Here is a 20,474-nt window from a genome sequence, read left to right as displayed (position 1 = left end):
TTCGGGGATGCAAGATACAGGGGGATAGAGACATGGGGAGAGACATGAAAAGAGGAGATGGTTAGGGAGACACAGACCTGGGTGAATTATGGACGTGGAGAAAACATGGATATTCAGGGATGGACAGGTACTGATACTGGGAGAGGGTCCTGAGGGAAGCCCCAACACAGGGTGGAGATATACAGACATGTGGGAAGCAGAGTGCAGACAGTTGTGAGGAAACAAAAAAATACCGGAGACAGGGAGACAAGGAGGGGAGACACGACAAACAGCTATAGAGATGAGGGACTGTTACTGAAATGGGGAGGCCTGGTTCCCCAAGGGTGAGACATTGAGAAAAACAGAAACAGAACCTGGAGAGACTGTAGAAGCAGAAGGGAACCTTGGTGGGGTGGAGATGGGAGAGAGAAACCAAATCCTTGCTCCCGGCCTCCCTCCTTTTAGGCAGTTCGGCTCAGATACTTCAACCCTGCAACCTCCATCCTTGAAGCACTCAGCCCAGGCTGTGCCCAGTGCAAGCTGAGGGTTGATGGTACATGGGGGTGGGAGAGTGCTCTGGGACCACCCCTGTCTGCCTCCTCTGCATCTGTCATTCCAGGGTCCTGGACTCTGGGGCCCCCAGCCCCAGTGTTCACTCAGGGATTCAGTTTTTGCACCTAGGGGGTGTAGCTAAAAAGGACATAGTGTATGATAAAGAGGAGGAGCTAAAAGCATGGCGTGGTGGGAAGAACTACTAATTCTACTGAACTTGGGGCCAGTAGACCTGGGTCCGAGTCCTGGTGACCTTGGACACATCATTAACCGTTTTCTTTCGGCTGCGCAGCCTTGTGGGATCTTAGTTCCCCAACCAGGGATCAAACCCAGGCCCTCGGCAGCAAAAGCATGAAGTCCCAACCACTGGACCACCGGGGGATCCCCTGGACATATCATTAACCTTGACTGAACCTATTTTGTCATCTGTGAAATGGGAAAAATATTGCCTTCCTTGTAGGGCTTTTGTCCCACCGTGCGTGGGAAAGTGCTAGGTACCCCAAACCCTTACATTTGTGCAGTGATTCAAAGGTGGCAAGAAATCGTCCATGCGTGTATATGAGGCATGATGATTGAGGGAGGCTGGGGAGAGCTCTGAGGTCAACTCAGGTTGCCGGCAGCTCCAGGCCCCGCGGGGGGAGGAGAACCCTGGGAGTTGTGTTGGGGTCTTTGCTGTAAGCAGGGCAGGAAGATGCGGAGGGGGTGGGAGGATGAGTGGGGCTCTGCGGTTTATTGTTATTTTGCATTTGATAGGTGTTCAATTTTTCAGATTGTTACTCCCCATCTTTTTTCATCGCCACACTGCCTGCCTGTGAGTTAGATGGTGGGGGAGTGAGGTTGGGATGTAGGGAAGACATGGGGGCAGGGGGCCTGGTCCTTGAGGGTGGGGGCAGGGCCTGGAGGAGCTGGGAAGCCGTGGGTTTGGCAGGAGAGGGGGTGACATATGTGGGGAGCCCTGGGGACCCAACCAGGCAAGCGGCTGGCAGAGAGAGCAGACGGCATTAACCCTCACTGTGCCACACTGTGCGACCCGTCCTGGGAGTGGCCCGGGGCAGGGGTGTTATCATGTGTGTTCTGGGTCACAGGAGCTCCTGGGCAGGATCTGTTATGATCCTGGGAAGCGGTGGCTCGTCTTGGGTCTTCTTCCCTCTTTGAAGTTCCCTCCTTGTCTGCTTCCACGTGTTCTCCCTCAGTCTGTCTTTCCCTGTCTCCACCTCTCTGTGCCTCTAGGTGACAGCGGGTCTCCACAATCTGTCCCCTTCTCTGCCTCCAGCCCTGCTGGAAGCCCCTTTTCAGCGCCAGGCCCTGAGCCCTCTCTCACCCCCGGCCCCCTAGGCCTTGTCGCCTTTGTCTCCTAAGGCAGCCTCTCCTTTCTTCTCTCCTCTCTGCTCACCTCTCCCCAGCTCCAAGCCCATCCCAATCTCATTAGGCCTCCTCCGACCACTGCCCCCCCACCTCTCCTCCTCCCTCCCCCATCCATCTGTCTTCCCCGAAGCCCTCCTCTTTGTGTCCACCCATCTGTCACCACCAGCTCTGGGCCCACTCCCCCCACCCCTGCAGCACACCCGCCTGGCCTCTCTCCCCTCAGGCTCAGCTCCCTCAGAGCACTCCCAGCCTCCTTCCCTCATTCAGCCCATCAAGGATTGCCTACTTCCACTTGCCCTTCACTCATTTATTCCTTTTCCAGATACCCTCTTTCATCTCTGTTGTTCCTTTTTCCTCTCCAGTTTCTCTAACTCTTCCTCAGTTGATGGGGGGAGAGACAGAGGACTCTAGGGTCCTGGCCCCCAGCCCCTGAGCAGCCAGCCAGCCGGAGCCAGAGGCTGGTTAAGATTTACTCACAGTTGCATCATCTCCTCAAGCCTCCTGAGATGCCTCCTCCGCTCCTGTCCCATGTTCTTCTGGTTGGGAGCAGGGGCTCCAGCTGCCCTTCTCAACAACAGGAGTGTGCCAACCCCTCTACCTTCTGAGTGTGGGACTCAGAAAGGAATCAAAAGCTGACCTGAGGCCCACATGGACCCTGACCTTCGAAGGCTCTCTGCTTCCCAAACTCCCACCAACTCAACAACTCCCACCAAGCTTTTTTGAGGATGGGATGCTGAGTTTCAGGATGGCTTTTCTACCACATTATGCCACTACCCGCAGTCTACTGTCCCCGGGTTAGAGGGCAATCAGTGCCCCCCAGGCCTCCCTCTCCAGTGGGAGAACTTTCTAACTACCTTCAAAAGCTCATGAATTGGCCAACCTTTCAAGCCATCCGCTGCCCTGAAGGGTTTAGGATGAAAGGCAGAAGGGAAGAGAGGCTGACTGTCAGAGCAAGGCGGGGCCTCAGACAGCAGCCTCCTCTGACTCCACTTTGTGCAAATGAGAACACTGCGGCCCAGAGAGGGGAGTGCCCTTTCCAAAGTCACACAGAGCATTAGAGGCACTCCAGAAAATCTGGTCCTGAGCTCTTCCCACAACAACATGAAGCTTCTCCTTACTGGCCCCACCCAAAGCAAACCCGCCATCCTTTGAACTCGGGTAGAACCTTTTTATAGCACTGATTTTGCATGGAACATATGCTGCCTGGCCTGGTTATTTATCTCGTGTCATGTCCCATCCAGCCATCTAGACTCTGGATCCTAAGTCTCTAAGGGAAGGTGCTATATCTCATACCCTTTTACGATGCTGGGACAGAGTGCCCTGCCTGTAGTCAGGCTCCATAAATGTTTATTACCACTGTAGCTACCAGTGCAGATATAAGAAATGTTCCAGTCTCTGCTCTAATATGCTGTGTAACCTTGAGCAAGCCACGTCACTCCTCTGGGCTACTGTTTCCCCCATCTATCAAATGAGTTAGGCCATACACACAATTTCTCAGGGCTTATCATATGGTCCCTGGAAGAAACAAAGTCATCTTGAAAAAGGTGGAATCTTGGTACAGAACACCAGACTCTGGATGAAAATCATCTCCTCCCAGGATGTGCCTCTGGGATGTGGGAGACAGAAAAGAGTAAACCCTTTACTCAGAGAAGCTGGGAAAGAGAAACCAGCTAATAGAAAAGCCTTCAGTGCTAGTCTCGAGGGACCAGGTGTCACAAGAGGTAGAGACAGGACAGACTGGGTCCTGGAGCAGGGTGGTCTGTTATTCAACAGTCCACGGGGGTTGGGTGGAAGAGAAGGTGCCGTGAGAACTAGCAGTGGGTAGGATTAGGGAGGGAGGGAAGCCCTGTGGGCAGAGGAGGAGCTGGAAAATGACAAATTTCAGGTGGCACAGAGGTAAGCAGGGCCTGGAGCAAGCAGGAAGAGGGAGGCTAACAAGTTAAGTCTGTGGCCCTAAGATGCTGCTAGCCAATCGCATGCGGTCTCCAGGACACAGGAGGTGGCTGGGGAGGAGTTAGACTGTGGTCTCAGAAAGAGGGCCCCAATGGGTTATCTGGGGGTCTATTGCCCCTTCCATGGAGCCTGGTCTCCTCAGGAGACATGTTTTTTGGTTTTGTAATTTCTTTTTTGGGGGGGAGGGGGAGGTAGGTGTAGCATGGAAGGCGGAAGACAAGCTGGTGCTGAAGATTCCTCCCCAGGAGGAGACCGGAGGACAGAAAACCCTACATCCTGTACCCTTCTCTTGCCCACCCCATCCACTGATTTTGCCTAACTCTCTGCTTCCCTGTCCAGCCCTCTCACTGGTTCTCAGCCACTTCCTCGCTTCCAGAAGCTGCCAGCAGGATGAGGGAGCTTAGCGCTCTGTCCACTGGGAGACCTGTTGGCCGAGGGAGGCATGGAGTGGGCCCAGGCGATGGTGGCAGCTGTGCTCAACTCCCGCCAGCACAGTGCACAGCTTCTCCAGCTCAAACTGGGAGGGGTGTGGTGGAGGGGAAGCAGCGGGGTATAGTTCCACACCCCAGAATCCCAAACATGCCCCCTGAGGGAACTTGGAGAGAAACCTCGAGAAAAATCACCTCCTCTCAGCAGGATTTGAAAAGGTAGTCTAATCAGGAAACTAAGAGGAGTGCTTGGGACTCTGAAAATGGCCAGTTCTTTTCCACCTCTGCTGTCTTCAGGCACGTTGCAGACAGGCCCTTGGCCAGCAGTTAGCGGAGAAGGCTGGCTTCAGGCGCCACTCCCACCGGTTCGCGTCCCCCCTCAGTTGACTCAGCCCCTGCCCATCATCTAGCAGTTCTGCTATCCTCCAGAATTCTGCCTCTGCGAAGACCCAGGGAATGAGAGTATCTCCAAAGAGCAGAGATTCCCTTTCTAGAAGGGTCCAAAACTACCTGTTTTGGTCTACCAAACGCCCACTGACAGCACAAACCGCTTAGCGTGCCACCCAAGGGCCTTTGTGACCTGGCCCCAGCCTGCCTGCGGATCCTCACGGCTTGGGAACACTGAACAACCTACGATTCTCAAGCGTGAGCCATGCCTTTTCTTGGCTCGATGCTTCCACACCTGGTGAGCTCTAAATCACCACCCAAGTGCCTCCTCCTCTCTGCAGCCTTTCTAAATGCCACCCCCACTGCCCTGAACCCCTCCATGTGCTACCAAAGCACTCTGGAGAGGCTGCAATTTCTCCATTTACTACACCTAGTTGTGAGTGTATGTTTCTCCCTTTAGCCCAAATGTGAGCTACTCAAGGGTCAAGGCTGCTGTATCCCCTTCATCTCTGGACCCCAGCCCGGGCCTCAGATAAGGAGAGAAATGTCTGTCGAATACAAAGTGGGAAGAAACCGTGCTAACGTCGCTCTTGTAGAGGGAAACCGGGATTCCAGGGCTCCACAAGGAACCCTTCTGCCAGAACTTCCACTGTTGTTGACAGAGCCTTACTACTCGGGCTCTCTGGGGACTCAGAAGAGAGCATGTGAGGTTACGATTCCACGACTCCAATCTGGGATCACTGAACAAGGGGGCTCAGGAAGAATAACAGGTAATGGTACAGGACATGTGGGAGAGTCTGTTTTAATGAGACTCGTTATTTATATATTTGTATACATGTACACGTACACACACAAAAAGAAAAAAGAAAACAAAAATAGATATTACAGCTTAATAAAAATTACAACTGAGCACTGTGGGCTGGAGGTGGGATACCCACCCAGCAGCACACCCACCCTGACGTGCCATCTAAGGGCCTTGAGACGGGACAGCAGGAGGGAGACAGGAGGCTCAGCCCACAGATGGCTCCTGTCCTCCTCAGGGCTTCCTTGCACTTTGTTCCTGGCATTCACCCCTTCATGTCCTTCCTGGTCAGGAAGGGGGCGAGGGGCGGGGAGCAGAAGGAGGTATAAGGTGGGACGGAAAAAGAAGAGGGATCCTGAAGAAGGGAAAGTTAGGGTAGGTAGCTAGGAGTCAAAACAGGAGCAAGAAGCTTCTATTTGTCATCCCAGGATTTGGCAGCGGTGAGGAAGAAGACACAGGGAAGGGGAGATGGGAAGGGGAAGATGGGGGCGGCAGGTAACTCGTTTCTCTCTCACTGTCTCTTTTGGGCAGTTCCACTTTATGTTAATGTCAGTCCGAGCCAGGCCCAGAGAGGTTCCAGTGACAAACTAGTGGTTTATGTCCCAGTGGGATAGATGATCTAGGAAGTGAACTGCAGAGCTGGCAGGAAAAGCTGGGGTCCTCTTCAGTAAGACACAGATCCTGGTTCCCGGGGAGCAATGAAAAGGACATCGGCTTTGGCATTGATGCAGTAGGTGACGACAAGAGAGAAGACGAGGACGCCGAAGCCCACCATCAGGGTGATAAACTGCAGGAGGGGGTGGGCAGGGAAGGAGAAAGGTGCTCTCAGAACTCAGTGTAGTTGTGGGTAACTGCTCGGGGCTGGGAGCCAGGGCACTGGAATTCCAGAGCTGGCTCCAAGCACCAAGTACTGAGCAATCATGGGCAACGTCTCCCCATTTGAAAAGAGGAGTAAAGTACCTCTGTCCTTGCTTCTGCCTTTTTCACTTAGATTTTAAGCATCCAGAAGGTAGGGCCCACGACTTTGATTCTCTTGTGGCCAATTACGTGACTGACTCACTTGTGACAGGTGCTCAGTAAGTTATTAGATTGACTCGTCCTAGCGATGGCTCGTGGACATACCGGATGGGAGTGGAGCTGCGGAAGGGCTACATAGGGTCCACAGGGGAAGGCATATCTCTTTGGGTCTCCATGGGAACATATGTCCAGAATGAACACATACGTAAACTATCAGTGAAGACAAGCTTCCTAATGGCGCATGCTGGCTGACCAGGGACAGATTTGCAGCAGGTTTTTGTGGCAAATCTGGGGCAAATGGGAGATGGAAGGGGGTAAGAGACAAGAGGCAATATAAAGAGGTCAAATAGACCTCTGCCACCTCCCCCACGCCCCACCCTCCCCAACCCGTGTCTCACCTCCAGCTCTTTGCTGGCTATCAGAAATATCCGGGCGCGGATGTCTTTCCAGCGGCTCTCAGTCCATGTAGAGTATTCAGTAGAGCCCCACTGCTTCAATTCAAAGGCAGGGGACAAGGCCCTGGCGAGTCGTGCCGTGGAACGCACACACCGGGGACGCCGGTCTGTCTCATTGGAATTCAGAGGGCCCTGAACCCAAGCGTACTCGTACAGCTGCACAGAAGACAGGCCACAGCAAACGGGCTGACAGGATCCTCTCCCTCTCACTCCCTTTACCCTCTAGATGGTCCGTTTTTACCCAGGTTACTGCCTCTTCAATACTCAAGTTCAAAGGGCTACAACCCTCCACCTCTCCTTCCCAATCTCTTGGGTCCAATTGGGCCTAGGAGATCCACCAACTTTCCCAAGGGAAGGGGACCCTTGGGGCGCCTCCAATGTCCACTACCACTCACATCCTTGTTTTCAGTGGGGACTTTACTCGGATCCTGGCACTGCTCTCGGGTAAGGTCGATCACCTTGCCAGTCAAATTTGCCAAGGCATACTGTACAACGTAAGTGGTGTTGGTGGGGCTGGAGACGGCGATGTAATGCTGAAGAGGCCCGTCACCTGACCAGATACCACAAGGGAAGGGAGGATTTGGTGGGTGGAAGGTGGGGTGCAGATGGGCAGGGATAGGAAGAGCCCAGGGACAGGCAGGAGCCAGAGAAGAGAAAGTTAAGAGAAAACGATCCAACAGATATCAGGAGGAAGAAAGGAAAACAGGGGGTAAAGAAAATAGGAAAAAGGAGAAAGGAAAGATTAAATCAAAATGATGACTTTTTCTCTATCCCTTCCCTTCGTTAAGGGTCCCATCACACACCAGGTGCTTACCCAAGTAGGACCTTAGGTCCGGCCTGAGGATAGACTGGAACCACGAGTTGTTGGCTCTAACCAGGAACCCATAGAGCAGGCGGGTAACCTAGGATTGGGACAGGGAGAAGAGAGACCCCTGTGACTTGGAGTCCAAGGAAAGAACTATTAGTGGAGATCCAGTCATGGGGTAGGAACCAGACTGGCCAGACACTGGGGTTGGGGAGACGGTGGCTGGTCACAGGATGCAGATGAGGCTCACCCGAGAGCTCTCTGGGGCATCAGTGATCCTCACCTGCACATCCAGGGCCGCTGAATGCCAAGGTTTGGGAAACTAGGCAAGGGACCAGGATAAAGGATGGGGTAGCCTGCTGTGTAAACAGACGGAAAGGAGCCAGGGCCCACTTGCTCTTACCGTTTGGGGATCGGCCTGAATGGTGTCGCTGAAGTTGGTTCCTCCTGCGAGCTGGTACAGTGCACGTCCCAGCACCGTGGCCACACCTGCCAGAGCCTGTAGTAGGTGAGGAGGTGGCTGAATGGCCCAGGTTCTCTGACCTCCAACACGAACATGCTAGCCGTCTGCACTGTGTTCCCCACGCTCCCACCCAGCCCGGGTGGGTGCTACCTTGGCAGTATCTGTCACAAAGTTCAGGTCCTCTTCAGGGCTCTGTCCTTCAGGGTAGGTCACATTAATGTTCTCAGCAGTGTCGTAAATGCTCTGGTAATAGCTGCCAGGAAAGCCAGCATGAGCCTTGGCTGCACTCAGCCAGGGCCCTGCCCTTTCCTCCCTCAACTGTCCCTTCTGCAGGAACTTGGGATCTCAGTTTTCCTCATACAGGGAGGAGGGAAGAGAGAAAATCAGGATTCCACATTGAAAAGGCGTAGAGAATGGCAAAGTAGGAGTGAGCGTGGGAGTGCTTAAATACAAAGACTCGCCTGACCGACAAGATAGAAAAGGTAAATAAGATCACAATGCAGGAACCGTTCCTTCCTGGGAGATCTTTAAACGTAAGAGACACTTCCGTGTCATTTGGGTCGGAGATACAGGAGGGTGGCTAAGACGACTCTCAGAGAACCCTGCCATACGTTATCAGAGCAATCATATGATTGTTTCAATGTACATTCATACTGAAGGTGGCTGGGAGTAGAGGGGGACGAGCAGGTCTGTCCACAAATATGTAACACTACACTGGGTCAAGCCACCCTGATGCTCCTTGGGAAGCCCCAAGACAGATCTTAGAAGAGAAGCTAAGAGGAGAGCGCTCCCAGCCTCTACCATCACTGAATGCCTGCCCCCCACAGAATCAGGTCAGCCTCACGACCAAGTCCAACACATGTTCAAATGATGAATCACCCCTCACCACAAAGTGATACAGAAGACAGGTTTGGAGAAGAGAGCTGACCCTATGTATCAGAACCGTCACCGCCCTAAATAAATGAGAAGGTGCTACTGGGTGGTGGCTGGAGAACCAGAGCTTATGCATGTTTACTCAGAAACTCACTTGGCCTGTTTTGAGAAGGGAAGGAAGGCTGGGGGCTTAGCAATCCAGCCTGAGTCAAGTCCCCTGTTACCCTAGGCCTCAAGTTAGGGGCAGTTTAGAGGTGCCTAGGACCAGGAGAGAGGTGATTACCAGGGCCTCATCCTTTATTGCTGGAGCCCCCTCAGCTGTAGGGACATTTTTACACCGACACTGAACCACGCGCACTTACCACATGGCAAGAACATGTTACATTTCACAGAGTATGAGTACTGTCTGCGGCACCCTTGGGCGGGCCATAGGCACCCTTGGGCGGGTCATAGAGAGCAGGGACAGCTCTCTGTGCTCCAGCCAAAGAACCTCCAACATCATTCCGCCGCGCGTTTGAGATGATGCCCTCTGCTGGCAGCCCTGGGGAACTCAGGCCCCTGGAGAGCTTTGGAGAGGTGGAACCACAAATGAGGAGGATTGTGCTAGGAAAGGGCTCAGGGTGAGGACTGTTTTCTAAGATGAAATGTCAAGTCAAACGCGGGGACCAGGTTAGATGTGAAAAAGACACTGAGCAAAGAACACAGATTGACCTGAGATTTTGGTGAGGGTCGTGTGGGGACAGGGGCGAGCAGTGATCTCTCCTGACACAGAGACATTTCTCTCTATGGACCTCTGGCTGCAGAACAGATTCTCTTTGGGAACAAAGAGGATGCAGGCTAGGTGACTCTTACTGGTTTTGGAAGACAGCAGAGTGGTCAGCAAGAACAACGCCAGAGATGTTTTGAGCTCGAAGAAATCGCTGCAGAGAAGATGGTGGGAGAGGCTGGGACCGATTCAGCCTCCTGAGGACTACAGTAGGGACGCCAGCACCGCTCTTCTCCAGGGTGGTCAGGAGCTCCTCCACCTGGGGGATGAGGGGCATTAGCTGATGGGATGCACTGGGGAGAGGAAGCAGGAAGGGTCTCTCTTAGACCCGAAACACTCTCTACTTCAAGTCCCCAATCTGTTGAGCAGCCTTAAATTCTCCTAGATCTAAATCCTTCAAGCCTTTTGGGATCAAGGCTCTCTGAATTTTCCTGCAGCTCCCACCATCCTGTTTAACTTACGGCACAGAGAAGTAAGAGGCCTGTGGGTTCTTTTTTTTCATATTTACAGGTAAACCCCACTGTCCTCAGGACACTGTCTTATCCTCAGCTGATGTTTTACTTATTATTTGCTGTGTAGAACTGGAGGAGCAAAAACTAATACAAAACAATGCTGAATGCCACACCAGTAGTCCACTCTGTAAGGGCTGTAAGAAGTCAGAGCAGGGATGACACTGAAGCTGGCATGGCAGGAAGAGGACCTCAGGGAAAAAAACAGACCTATTTTGAGGGAGAGAGGGTCTTGAACAAGGAGTGAGGAAAGTGGAAGACAGTTTGGGTAGGGAGTCTTACACAGCCAGGATGAGGAAGGGCAGCCAGGACAGCTGGGTCCCTGGGGCAGCAGGAGAGAAAGGAGCCACTCACATCCTGTCCTTAATGGGCAGTGATAGTTCACTAGGCACCGAATGATCAGAGGACCATCCATCCCAGGGAACCAGTGACAGGAGCTGAACTCATGGTTTTTCCCGGGGAGCTGTAACAGCCGAGTGTTCACCCTTTGGCCAACACCCAACCTAAGGTCCTGTTTCACAGGCCGTGGAGGCTGGTGCGGATAGGGCCAGGGCGAGAGGGTGCCCATATTCTGAGCTGTTGAAAGAGGAAGTGAGGGGAAGAGATGCTCAGATTACCTGGTTCTGTACAGTTTCATTTTTCTGAGACATGGGGTCTGTGTGCATCCAAAGCTCTAGTGAATTTCTTAAGGCCACCTGAGGGGAAGATGAAGAAGCAACATTTATAATTAGTCTCCCATTCTGGCCCATATCGGGGAGAAAAGAGTGGGATCAGAAGTCAAGGGAAGAGGTGGTGGCACCTGCAGTGGGTACAAGAGAACAGCAGAGGTGAAGCTTTAGGAGGTAGGAAGGAAGGGGTGGAGGATACATGCTGCACACCTGTCCCAGCTCCACGAATGAGTCAATGTTCTCTAACTGCACAGGAAACTTGCCATTTTTCATATCGTAGACCATTCTTGAGCTGCCAATGTAGTCAAAAGTTTCCTGAGGGATGGAGATGGGTGGGAAAGGGAACAGAGACTCCAAAGTGTTAGGGCAGTCTCAGTGCCTTGGGGCCAGATCATCAAAGCTGTAGTTACAAAGGTTACTGTCTGTGTCATCTCAACTGCTGTCCAGCTTAGTCATGTGACTCTGCCCTCCTCCCTACCCCAGCTCCCAGCTGTGGCTATGCCTCACATGTATGTGTCACAGGACTTCTCGAGCCCAGATGTGGGGAGAGCAGCCTAAGTGGAGGCCCAAGGCAAACATCAGCTGCTAACCGTCTGCTTTTTGCTTCTCCCCCACCTCGGCCGACTGAGCCACGGCTGCTGTTCCTTTACCCTAGGGCCAGTCTGTGGTGGCAGTGGGGAGAGGCAGGAGCCTCAGGGCTCCTGGGTGGAGGTGGCAGGGAAAGGGTCCAGAGAATGTAAAAGAATGTTTCAAATAGACCGTATCCGTGGGGGAGTGAGGGAGTTGGCAGTATACCAATTCCAGGTCAGGGTGCAAAGGCTTCCTACAGTGGGGGAATCTGAAAGGGAGACACACATAGACACATCTAGAAGCTCTCTGGTGAATAACAATTAAGTCAAGTGCTGAGATCTTCCCCAAACAATGGCCACTCCCATCTTTACCACCCGCTCCTTCCCAGCCATCCCACCCCAGCCAAAGAGCCCTCACCCCTTGGAAGAAGACAAACATGACATTGCGGGGCAGGGTGGTCACATCGGGCGCCTTCTGCAGAGCTTCAGCTGCAGCCAGCTGAGTGACGAAGGAGGCAACAGCACTTTCAGCCCCTGGGGCCACATTCCAGAAAAAGGAACGACTGTCCAGCTGGGCACGGCAGACAAGGCAGGGGAGGTACACTTTGAAAATGGAAATTCGGGGCAGGCCCCAATCCCCCTCTCCTGTTCTGGCCAAGAAAATATTCATGTCCTGCGGCGATGGCTAGAACCCCAGAGTCCCACAGCCCAGATCCCTCTCTGTCTGAGGCTCCCCACTGTAGCAACTCAGACACCTCATATGCCCAAAACAGGTCTGCCTGCCCTTTCTGTGCCAGCCCCGCTCACCCTGATCAGGGGCCAACACTCACCCGGGTGGCAGCCACCACAACCTTGTCATCGGGCTCCAACGTCTCAGAGGTATTTACAGGCTTAAGCATGCTCCATACGTTGTAGTCGGACAGGGGGTCACAGACGATTTCTGAGCAGGACACAGACAGTGAGAGATCAACAGGTAAGGGAGAAGGTAGCTACAGAGAAGGCCCAGAAGACCTCTCTGTAAGTCATTTTCTGTCTCCACTCTTCCACGTTGGTTTCTCTGCCACCGTCCACTTCTGGGACAAGCTGCCTCGATTGTGTAGAACTGTTTCCACTTCTCCCACCCAGTGCTCCCTACCTGTGCCCACTCTATCTCGATAGTGGTCTCACCCACATTCCCTGGCCTGACCCCTCCTCCCCACCCCAGGGCACCCAGCTCGCCTCGGACCTGTCCTACCTGGGTTGATGCTGAAGGAGCTCTGGATGAAGCTGCGTCGCATGCAGGTGACGGTACTGATGACGGCGTGCATGTGTGAAAAGAGCTGCATGGCACACAGTGGGAAGGCCGGTGCTGAGCCGTTCTGACTCAGGTTGTGATCGCGGTAGCACTACAAGGGGAGATGAACCCTGATGAGGCAGCTAGCTGTGGAGTCCATCTCATAACTCCCAGAAGGAGGAGGGCCCAGCTCCATTCCCACATCTGTCCCTGAGCTAAGTTGTCCTGGTACAACCACAGGAGCTATAAGGTCAAAGAGAAAAACTCACCAAGAGGTGCCAAGGGGCACAGAGTCAATGACTTAGTTGGGGCAGATGAAATTACCCTATACCAACAGCCTGCCCCAATTCGGAGCTTCAGCCACTGTTCCTAATGTGATTTGCTGTAAAGAGCACCAAATTGAGAGATGAAAAATGAAATTCAAGATGTTTGCACATCAACTCACCATGTAACTTTGGACAAATCTCTTAACTGCTCTATGTATCAAAATTAGAGAACATTAGATTAGAATTAGAGAACATTAGAGCTAAAAAGAATTTCAGAAATTACTGAATTGAATCTCTCAATTTCTAGTCCAATGCTCTTTCTTACCACACTAAGGGTTCTTAACCAGGACTCTATACCTTATCTCATATTAAGTATACTTTATGTTTTCTTCCAGTCTAAATGTTATATTTAATGCTATAATTTCAGGCAGGAGAGAAGACAGGGGAATGTGAGAAAAATAAACCTCTTGGCTCTTCCTGGAGCAACTGTTTTTCAGAGGGTGTACGAGCAGAATAAGACTCTCTCTAAACAGGAGAAGAGCCTAAAAAATAATTCTCTTTCTAAGTGGAATTGCTAGGAGCTGGCAGAGTCATTACCTGCTTAATGACATTGGTTTCATTTTCATCTTCAAGAAGGAAGATGGGGAAACTGAAGTCTTCATAAGCCAAGCCATCGCCCAGGGGGTTCCATGCTATCTCTCTGCAGTGAGCAAACTCTGGCCCATAGGAGTTGGAGTAAACACCTGAAAGGGAGGACAGGGGATAGGATGTTGGGACACCAAGGACTCAGGGACCAGGTAAGGAAGGTGGGCTAGGATATCATAGGATTGGGACTAAGAGTTCTGAAGGAGGCGGTGACTCAAAGCAAGTATCAACCTGTCACCACGTACAGTAAAACAGACACTGGTATCAGGGAGCCCTAAGCTGGGCAGTCAGGGATCTGAGCATGTGACAAAAAGGGAGGATGGAAGGTAAGCAGAAGAAAGGTGAGCAAGAGAGAGAAGGGATGAGTGGTAAAGACAAAGAAACGAATCTTCTGTTTGAGTCAGTTGCTCACACTATACACAGACAGACGCACACCTCTTCCCAAGCCCTCCAAGATGTGAGAATGAAGCAACAATGAGCTTTGGGTGACAGCAGGCTCCCCTGATCCCTTGGGGCTCTTACCAAACCCATCATTGGGACACTGCACACTAGGAGAGAAGCCTGAGGCAGGACTGGGCTTGGCTAAAGACACTGCAAGACCAGCAATTCGGCTGGTTCTCCCCTTCAGCTTCTCCATCAGATTCCTGGAATAGGGTGACAATGCCATGAACAAAGGCAGGAAGGTTATCAGGCAGCCCGACATCCTGCCCCCTAGGATGGAAACAAATGGGGAGTTAGGGGAATCAACACTGTCGACTCATTTCTTGTCTTTTCGGTCTCTTAGCTTCTGAGTGAGAACCATGACCTGATCTGAACTCAGGGCTTAATCTCATCTACGCTGTCTCTGTGCACCCCTTCTTCCTCCCTGGGGTCCGTATTCAACTAGAGCTCTACTTACAAGGTCACCGAGACGATTCCTTTTAATGGCCCATCTTTTCTTCAGAGGATCACTCCACCCCCTGCCCTGATCGGACCAGGGCAGCCAAGGGAAGTTTTCACTCACAAGTGTGAGGACTGTTCACTGACACTTCCGCTCTCTGGATGCATTTCCTCAGCAGGAACACAGAGTTCTTACCTGGTAAAGAGCGTGCCCTCCAGCAGGACCACATAAGGGGGGTTAGGGCCATCGGTCAACACCCACTGTAGGTCTTCTTCCTTCTGTACTACGTGGATAACCCCTGTGTCCCCACTAACGGAAGCTGCCAGAACAGAATGGGACAAATTAAAGCACCCACAGCTGACCATTCTGACTTTGCTTCACTGACTCTGCAGATCATTTATGCCCCCCACAAAATGTCACAAGACATTGCGTAATGCAGCCAACTCTGGACTGTAACTGAAAGGCTGAATTGCCCTGGCTCCATTTGAAGGCTACTAGGAGGGAACGGAGGACAAAAGAGGCCCGAAGTCTACTCATTAGAGGCCTTGTTTGTTAAATGTCAGAAAGGCTCGACGATCTTCATTTTCTTGCCCTCTTCCCTCAACCTCATTTAGCCACATATACAAGATTCTGTAACAGCAGACACCAAAGTCTTTACACATGCATTTTCTCCATGAAATGGCAGGATCTAGATCTCAAGCTTAGAGTTCTAGCACTGAATCTTCCTTTGTGAAAACATATGTGTAGATTTCCTTGACCTCATAGCCTCCTTGGATCTCCATTCCTTTGCCCTATTTGGAAATGACTTTACTTGCTTTTGGCCAGTTTTGGGAAAGGTTAATCAAGAAGTTCAAGGAGTTCTGTAGAATAGTTTCCCAAACGATGGGCCTTGAATAGATTAGGTGTGCTGATATCGAGTCCTCTCATTGCTGGGGACCGAGGGTTTCCAAAAACCCTACACTGGTCACCCCAGGCCAGGAGCAGACTCATCCATTACCCCAGGATGCTCTACAAATATCATTTTCTTTTATTTTAAACATTTGTTTATTTATTTGGTTGTACCTGGTCTCAGTTGTGGCAGGCAGGCTCGTTAGTTGCGGCATGCACGTGGGACCTAGTTCCCTGACCAGGAATCGAAACTGGGCCCCCTACATTGGGAGCTCAGAGTCTTAACCACTGCACCGCCAGGGAAGTCCCAAATAACATTTTCTATATGTTTCATGACAAAGACTGGAAGGCACCGCTCTAGAGGATGGACAATCCAGTCCAGAATGACTTGAGTTCTATGTGGCAATACCCTCAAGTCCCTAGTGATCCATGTAGACATCCTAGGGTCTCCCCACAAGTTTTCTCCCCACTCAAAACTGGATGTGTTACTCATAAATTGTTTTAGAGCAGTACTTCTCAACCCTGGCCACATATCAGAATCACTTTGGAGTTTTAAAAAATAGAGATGCTTGTGCTTTACCTCAGATCTACTCAATTTAAATCTCTCAAGGTGAGACCCAAGCATGTGTAATTTCAAAACACATCACATGGTCCTTTAGTAGGCATGAGAATTATGGCTCTAAACCAAGACACTGGAATACTTGTAACTTGCAAGAGACAAAAACCACAGATACTTTTCAGACTGCCAGCTACCAAGAATTTTTCTCCCATGGGATCTGGTAAAACCTAGATATAGAAGCAGGTCCCCAACATTCCACTAAGTCATATATAGCAAATACTTCAGAAGTTCATGTCGATAGTGATAAAACATAGAGGAAAATCAGAATCTGGAATAACTCTGGTAAAGATTTAGCTACCAAATGGCAGTTCTAAGTAAAACAGCAGACAACAGTGCGTGCCACAGCATTTAAAACACAAGAAAAGGAAAAGCTCATCTGGCAGATAAAAAATATGTAACTTCAGCTCCAGGGAGGACAGGAAGAAGACAAGCTATAACACAGGCCTGAAAAAACCTGGATTGGACACTGGGTTCCCACTGGTGACTGTGTAGTCTTAAATAACTTATTTACTTTCTCTGGTCCTTCAGTGAGGAGGAGATTTTCCACCCCTATTCATCTCATACTGTAGGAAAAGAGTAAAAAAGGAAAGAAAGGAAGGAAAGTAAAGAAAGCTACAGGTAGCCCCTTATGAACACTTTTAAAAGGGTCCAACAGAAATAGAGCATCAGAATCAGAAAATCAAATCTAGGTCTTTCTCTCCAAATTTAAGCGGGTGTAGCTTGCTCAGGATGGACAGACATGAAGTAAGACTGAGAAATAAGTATGTTGAAAAGGAACCAAGATCTTAATGAGGAAGTGTCCAGAGTCCAGCCCCACTGTGTTGGCACCAGGCTTTATCTCTAGAGGCTACTGCTTTGCTTCCCACAGGGCTGCTCTAAGAACATGCAGCAGAATGACTCATTCCCAAAGGGGATATCTTAGAGCTCAGCTTCAGGAGGATGTGGGCCTAGCCTTTTGCACTAGACTGGGGTTCCAGCAAGACCAGCAGTCTGATCTCAGCCCACACTGGACCTGGCTCCCTTCTACTCACAAATCTAGTTTAAGAACAAAGTCCAGGGACCTCCCTGGTGGTCCAGTGGTGAAGAATCCGCCTTCCAATGCAGGGGACGTGGGGTCGATACCTGCTCAGGGAACTAAGATCCCACATGCCGCGGGGCAACTAAGCCCATGCGCCACAACTACTAAGCTCACACACCTCAACAAGAGAGCCCACGTGCCTCAAACTACCGAGCCCACGTGCTCTGGAGCCCACATGCCTTGGAGGCTGCACGCCACAACTAGAGAAGAGAAAACCCGCAGGCCACAACTAGAGAGAAGCCTGTGCGCCACAACAAAGACCTGACATGGCCAAAAAAATAAATAAAATACATAAATAAAATAAATAAATATTAAAAAACAAAACAAAACAAGGTCCAACAAAAATTTAATTTGGGGGCTTCCCTGGTGGTGCAGTGGTTGAGAGTCCACCTGCTGATGCAGTGGACACGGGCTCGTGCCCCGGTCCGGGAAGATCCCACATGCCGCGAAGTGGCTGGGCCTGTGAGCCATGGCCGCTGAGCCCGCACGTCCGGAGCCTGTGCTCCGCAACGGGAGAGGCCACAACAGTGAGAGGCCCGCGTACCGCAAAAAAAAAAAAAAAAAAAAAAAAAAAATTAATTTGGGACTGTTTGGAACCAGTTAACCTACTCCCAGTATTTCCTGTAGTAAGGATATGGACAATTAATGTAGAGTATAGCTAGGGGAAGGATGGCTAGAAAACTAGTAATTGCCACCTTGAGCAAGTCCTTCACTTCCCACTGTCTACTTTTCTCCAACCAAACTGGAAGGTTTCAGACAATCACACAGTCCTGCTGAGACCACACTCAGCATCATCAATAAACACCTATTAAAGGCAGTCTGACTTTCAGCTTTGTGCACTTATATTCTAACCATTTTTACAGGAGTAAATAAATTCGGAGGTAACCAATTTGATGACGAAGAAGTCAAGATCTGACTCTAAGTTTCCTGCATCCCTGCAAAACTACATTCTGACAAAGCTACTATCCACAAAACAAAATCTGAAGATAACAGGTTAAGCAGCAAAGGAACTAGGGATTCAGCCTTCAGATTACAACTTTTTACCCTCTCATAGTTTTATAACCGTACCACATTGACAGGGTAGCCTGTCTTGGAACACATTTACAAAACATAAAGACAAATCTAAATCCTTTACTATTTCCTTTTGTAACTATTTGGTTTCTCGATGCCTTCTTCTTCAAAGAGTTCACTGCCTTAAGGAAGCCCATTTTGGTTCCAAAAAGAGCATTCAGAGTGCAGGTGATGAGTGGACTTCACAGAATAAGAGGCTTTTACTCCTTACAAAAGACTATAACTTTCTATCTAACCAACTGGGTGGTTAAGAGTCCTGGTTTAGAACTTAGACCACTGGGGCTCAAAGCCAAGCTTCATCACTTAATAGCAGAATGATCTTGGAAAAGTTATTCAACTTCACTAAGACTCAGTTTCATCATTTGTAAAATGGGGGTAATAACAGGACCTACTTATGGGGTTGCTGTGATGGTTAAATGAGATGTACATGTAAGAACCTTGTATGTAGCATTTCCTAAATGTTTGCTCTTATTAACTATCTCACCTGGTTTGACAAATGGTTCTCTATCACCTACTACCCACACCGCCTAATTTGTGTGCTACGACTCCCAAGCAGGACTTGGATTATTATACCTAGGGCACAGACTGAAATATCAATGGCCACGAACACAAATCCCAACCTCAACTCACACTGGCAGCCAATCTGATGAGTAGCGTTGAGCAGACGGACACAGGGAGCTGTTTTATTTAAGGGGATGTAGATCTTCTTCTCCACTGAGTTTCCTTCACACAAACCTGATCAGAAGATAAAAAGTATAAGAAGAAATTGAGAGACAATGGTACTAGCCTTCATCATGTCACAAATTTGTTGTATGGCTTGAGTATATCATACTTTCTAAAATGGGACTAATGTCTATTCTTCTCACCTCCTGGGCACATTATTGGAACAAATAAATGCACCCAGCTATGTACCACAAAGAGTTACTACAAATCATAAAGCAACTGACATTGAAGCTAAAAGACAAAAAACTTGATTTGTCAAAGGAAAGGTATTTAACCTCAGGTGTACCTGCTTCTGGTTGCATGGACAACCACACTTCTGCTTTTCTCTTCTGTATGTACATGACTAATTAGTTAATAAATGGGTGCCAGTCTAAGAATATAGATCACAACAGCAAAAAAATCTTCTTGAGACGTTTTTCCAGGGGTCTGAATGGAACTGGGAGAGAAAACTTATGCCAAACACACTGTCAGTTAATCTAACATCAGTAAGTCATTTCTGTGTGCCCACAGTGTGAGGCAGCTAGTTTCTCCTTTGGGGATTTTTAAAACAAACAATCTCAATTTGGGGGAAGATATCGTCGTGGTTATAAACAGGCATGTTTGTATTTTAGGGCTTGACCAACTAGAAAGCCATATACCAGAAAATAAATGGGTGTAAGCAAACACCTGTGCACATTATAAATGGCTAAAGTTTCTTGAGTCATTATTTCACGGCATAGACAGTTAAGAGAACTAATATCTTACCTTAGTTTCACTTTATTGATGGGACAAACTGAGGTGAAGGACAGGGACGCGGGTTTACAGTGGAATAACAGAGAAAGAAATAAAGCATTTACCTTCCTAAGCGCCGCAATGCACCCACAGAACCAAGCGCGTTTATCTTAAAAGTCTAAACGCACTGGGAAGAAAGCTGAACGCTAACTAACACCTGTCCTTTCTGATTGTGCGTGGGGTGGCTGGGGCCGTGGGGGAAACGAGATACCCGGACGAAGTAAGAGAAAGTGAGGCTGGAAGTCCAGGAAGAGGCCTGGAGGAGGAAATTGGTCTACACGACGTGCCGCGGGGGAGAAGGGACCTTCAGGTCCAGGCAAAGGGGGAACTTCTGTCGTGGGAACGAAAGAGAAAGAGGATTTACAGGGTGGGGGACGGAGGGGCGGCGGGGACCAGAAGGGAGACGGCAGCGCTCGGGCCGGCCAGATCCGGAGGATTCTTCTTACAAACTGGAGCTCACGGGCGGGGTAGGTCTCACCTGCCAGTAGGACGCAGAAAGACACAAGGCGAAGGAGACTCCGACTTCCCAGGTCGGCCACATAGCCGCCGCCATCTGTGGCCATCTTGCCTCTCGGTTGAGCGGAAGCCTTGGTTCCCTCCTTGTCCGGCAGTGGCCTCTCTAGGCCAACAATGGCGCCGTCTCTGTGGCCCGGAGCTCCTGGGGCCGGA

At 50.3% G+C, this 20,474-nt stretch overlaps 1 protein-coding gene across 2 annotated transcripts; it reads right to left on the bottom strand.

The window, feature by feature from the left end:
• Positions 1-5,450: 5,450 nt before the first annotated feature.
• NCSTN (nicastrin) lies at positions 5,451-20,472 on the bottom strand. Of its 2 annotated transcripts, none has more exons than XM_067728330.1 (17): positions 20,284-20,471; positions 18,942-19,046; positions 14,851-14,974; positions 14,298-14,419; positions 13,728-13,873; positions 12,826-12,976; positions 12,422-12,531; positions 12,010-12,162; positions 11,233-11,337; positions 10,972-11,049; positions 9,932-10,104; positions 8,357-8,459; positions 8,147-8,242; positions 7,753-7,840; positions 7,334-7,488; positions 6,882-7,094; positions 5,451-6,253 (listed from the first exon to the last, which is right to left on the bottom strand). In XM_067728330.1, the coding sequence occupies exons 1-17, from the start codon at positions 20,366-20,368 to the stop codon at positions 6,131-6,133; spliced, it is 2,130 nt and encodes a 709-aa protein (XP_067584431.1). In that variant the 5' UTR covers positions 20,369-20,471; the 3' UTR covers positions 5,451-6,130. The 2 variants fall into 2 exon arrangements, with proteins under 2 accessions (XP_067584431.1, XP_067584432.1); XM_067728331.1 differs by lacking the exon at positions 5,451-6,253 and adding an exon at positions 6,290-6,771 and having other exon boundaries at positions 20,284-20,472.
• Between the last annotated feature and the right edge of the window lie 2 nt (positions 20,473-20,474).

Source organism: Pseudorca crassidens, chromosome 2, assembly GCF_039906515.1.
Source record: "Pseudorca crassidens isolate mPseCra1 chromosome 2, mPseCra1.hap1, whole genome shotgun sequence".
Lineage (NCBI taxonomy): Eukaryota > Metazoa > Chordata > Mammalia > Artiodactyla > Delphinidae > Pseudorca > Pseudorca crassidens.
This window is presented reverse-complemented; position numbering and strand designations above follow the sequence as displayed.

What these genes read in the sequence shown, in the direction of transcription:
- NCSTN (XM_067728330.1), bottom strand. Translation starts at nt 20,368, where the DNA reads ATGGCCACAGATGGCGGCGGCTATGTGGCCGACCTGGGAAGTCGGAGT. An exon ending in TGTTTGTCTTCTTCCAAGGG is followed by an intron (nt 11,338 to 12,009) that starts GTGAGGGCTCTT and finishes TCCATCCCTCAG; the next exon opens with GAAACTTTTGACTACATTGG. An exon ending in TTCAGGCCGATCCCCAAACG is followed by an intron (nt 7,841 to 8,146) that starts GTAAGAGCAAGT and finishes TCCCAATCCTAG; the next exon opens with GTTACCCGCCTGCTCTATGG.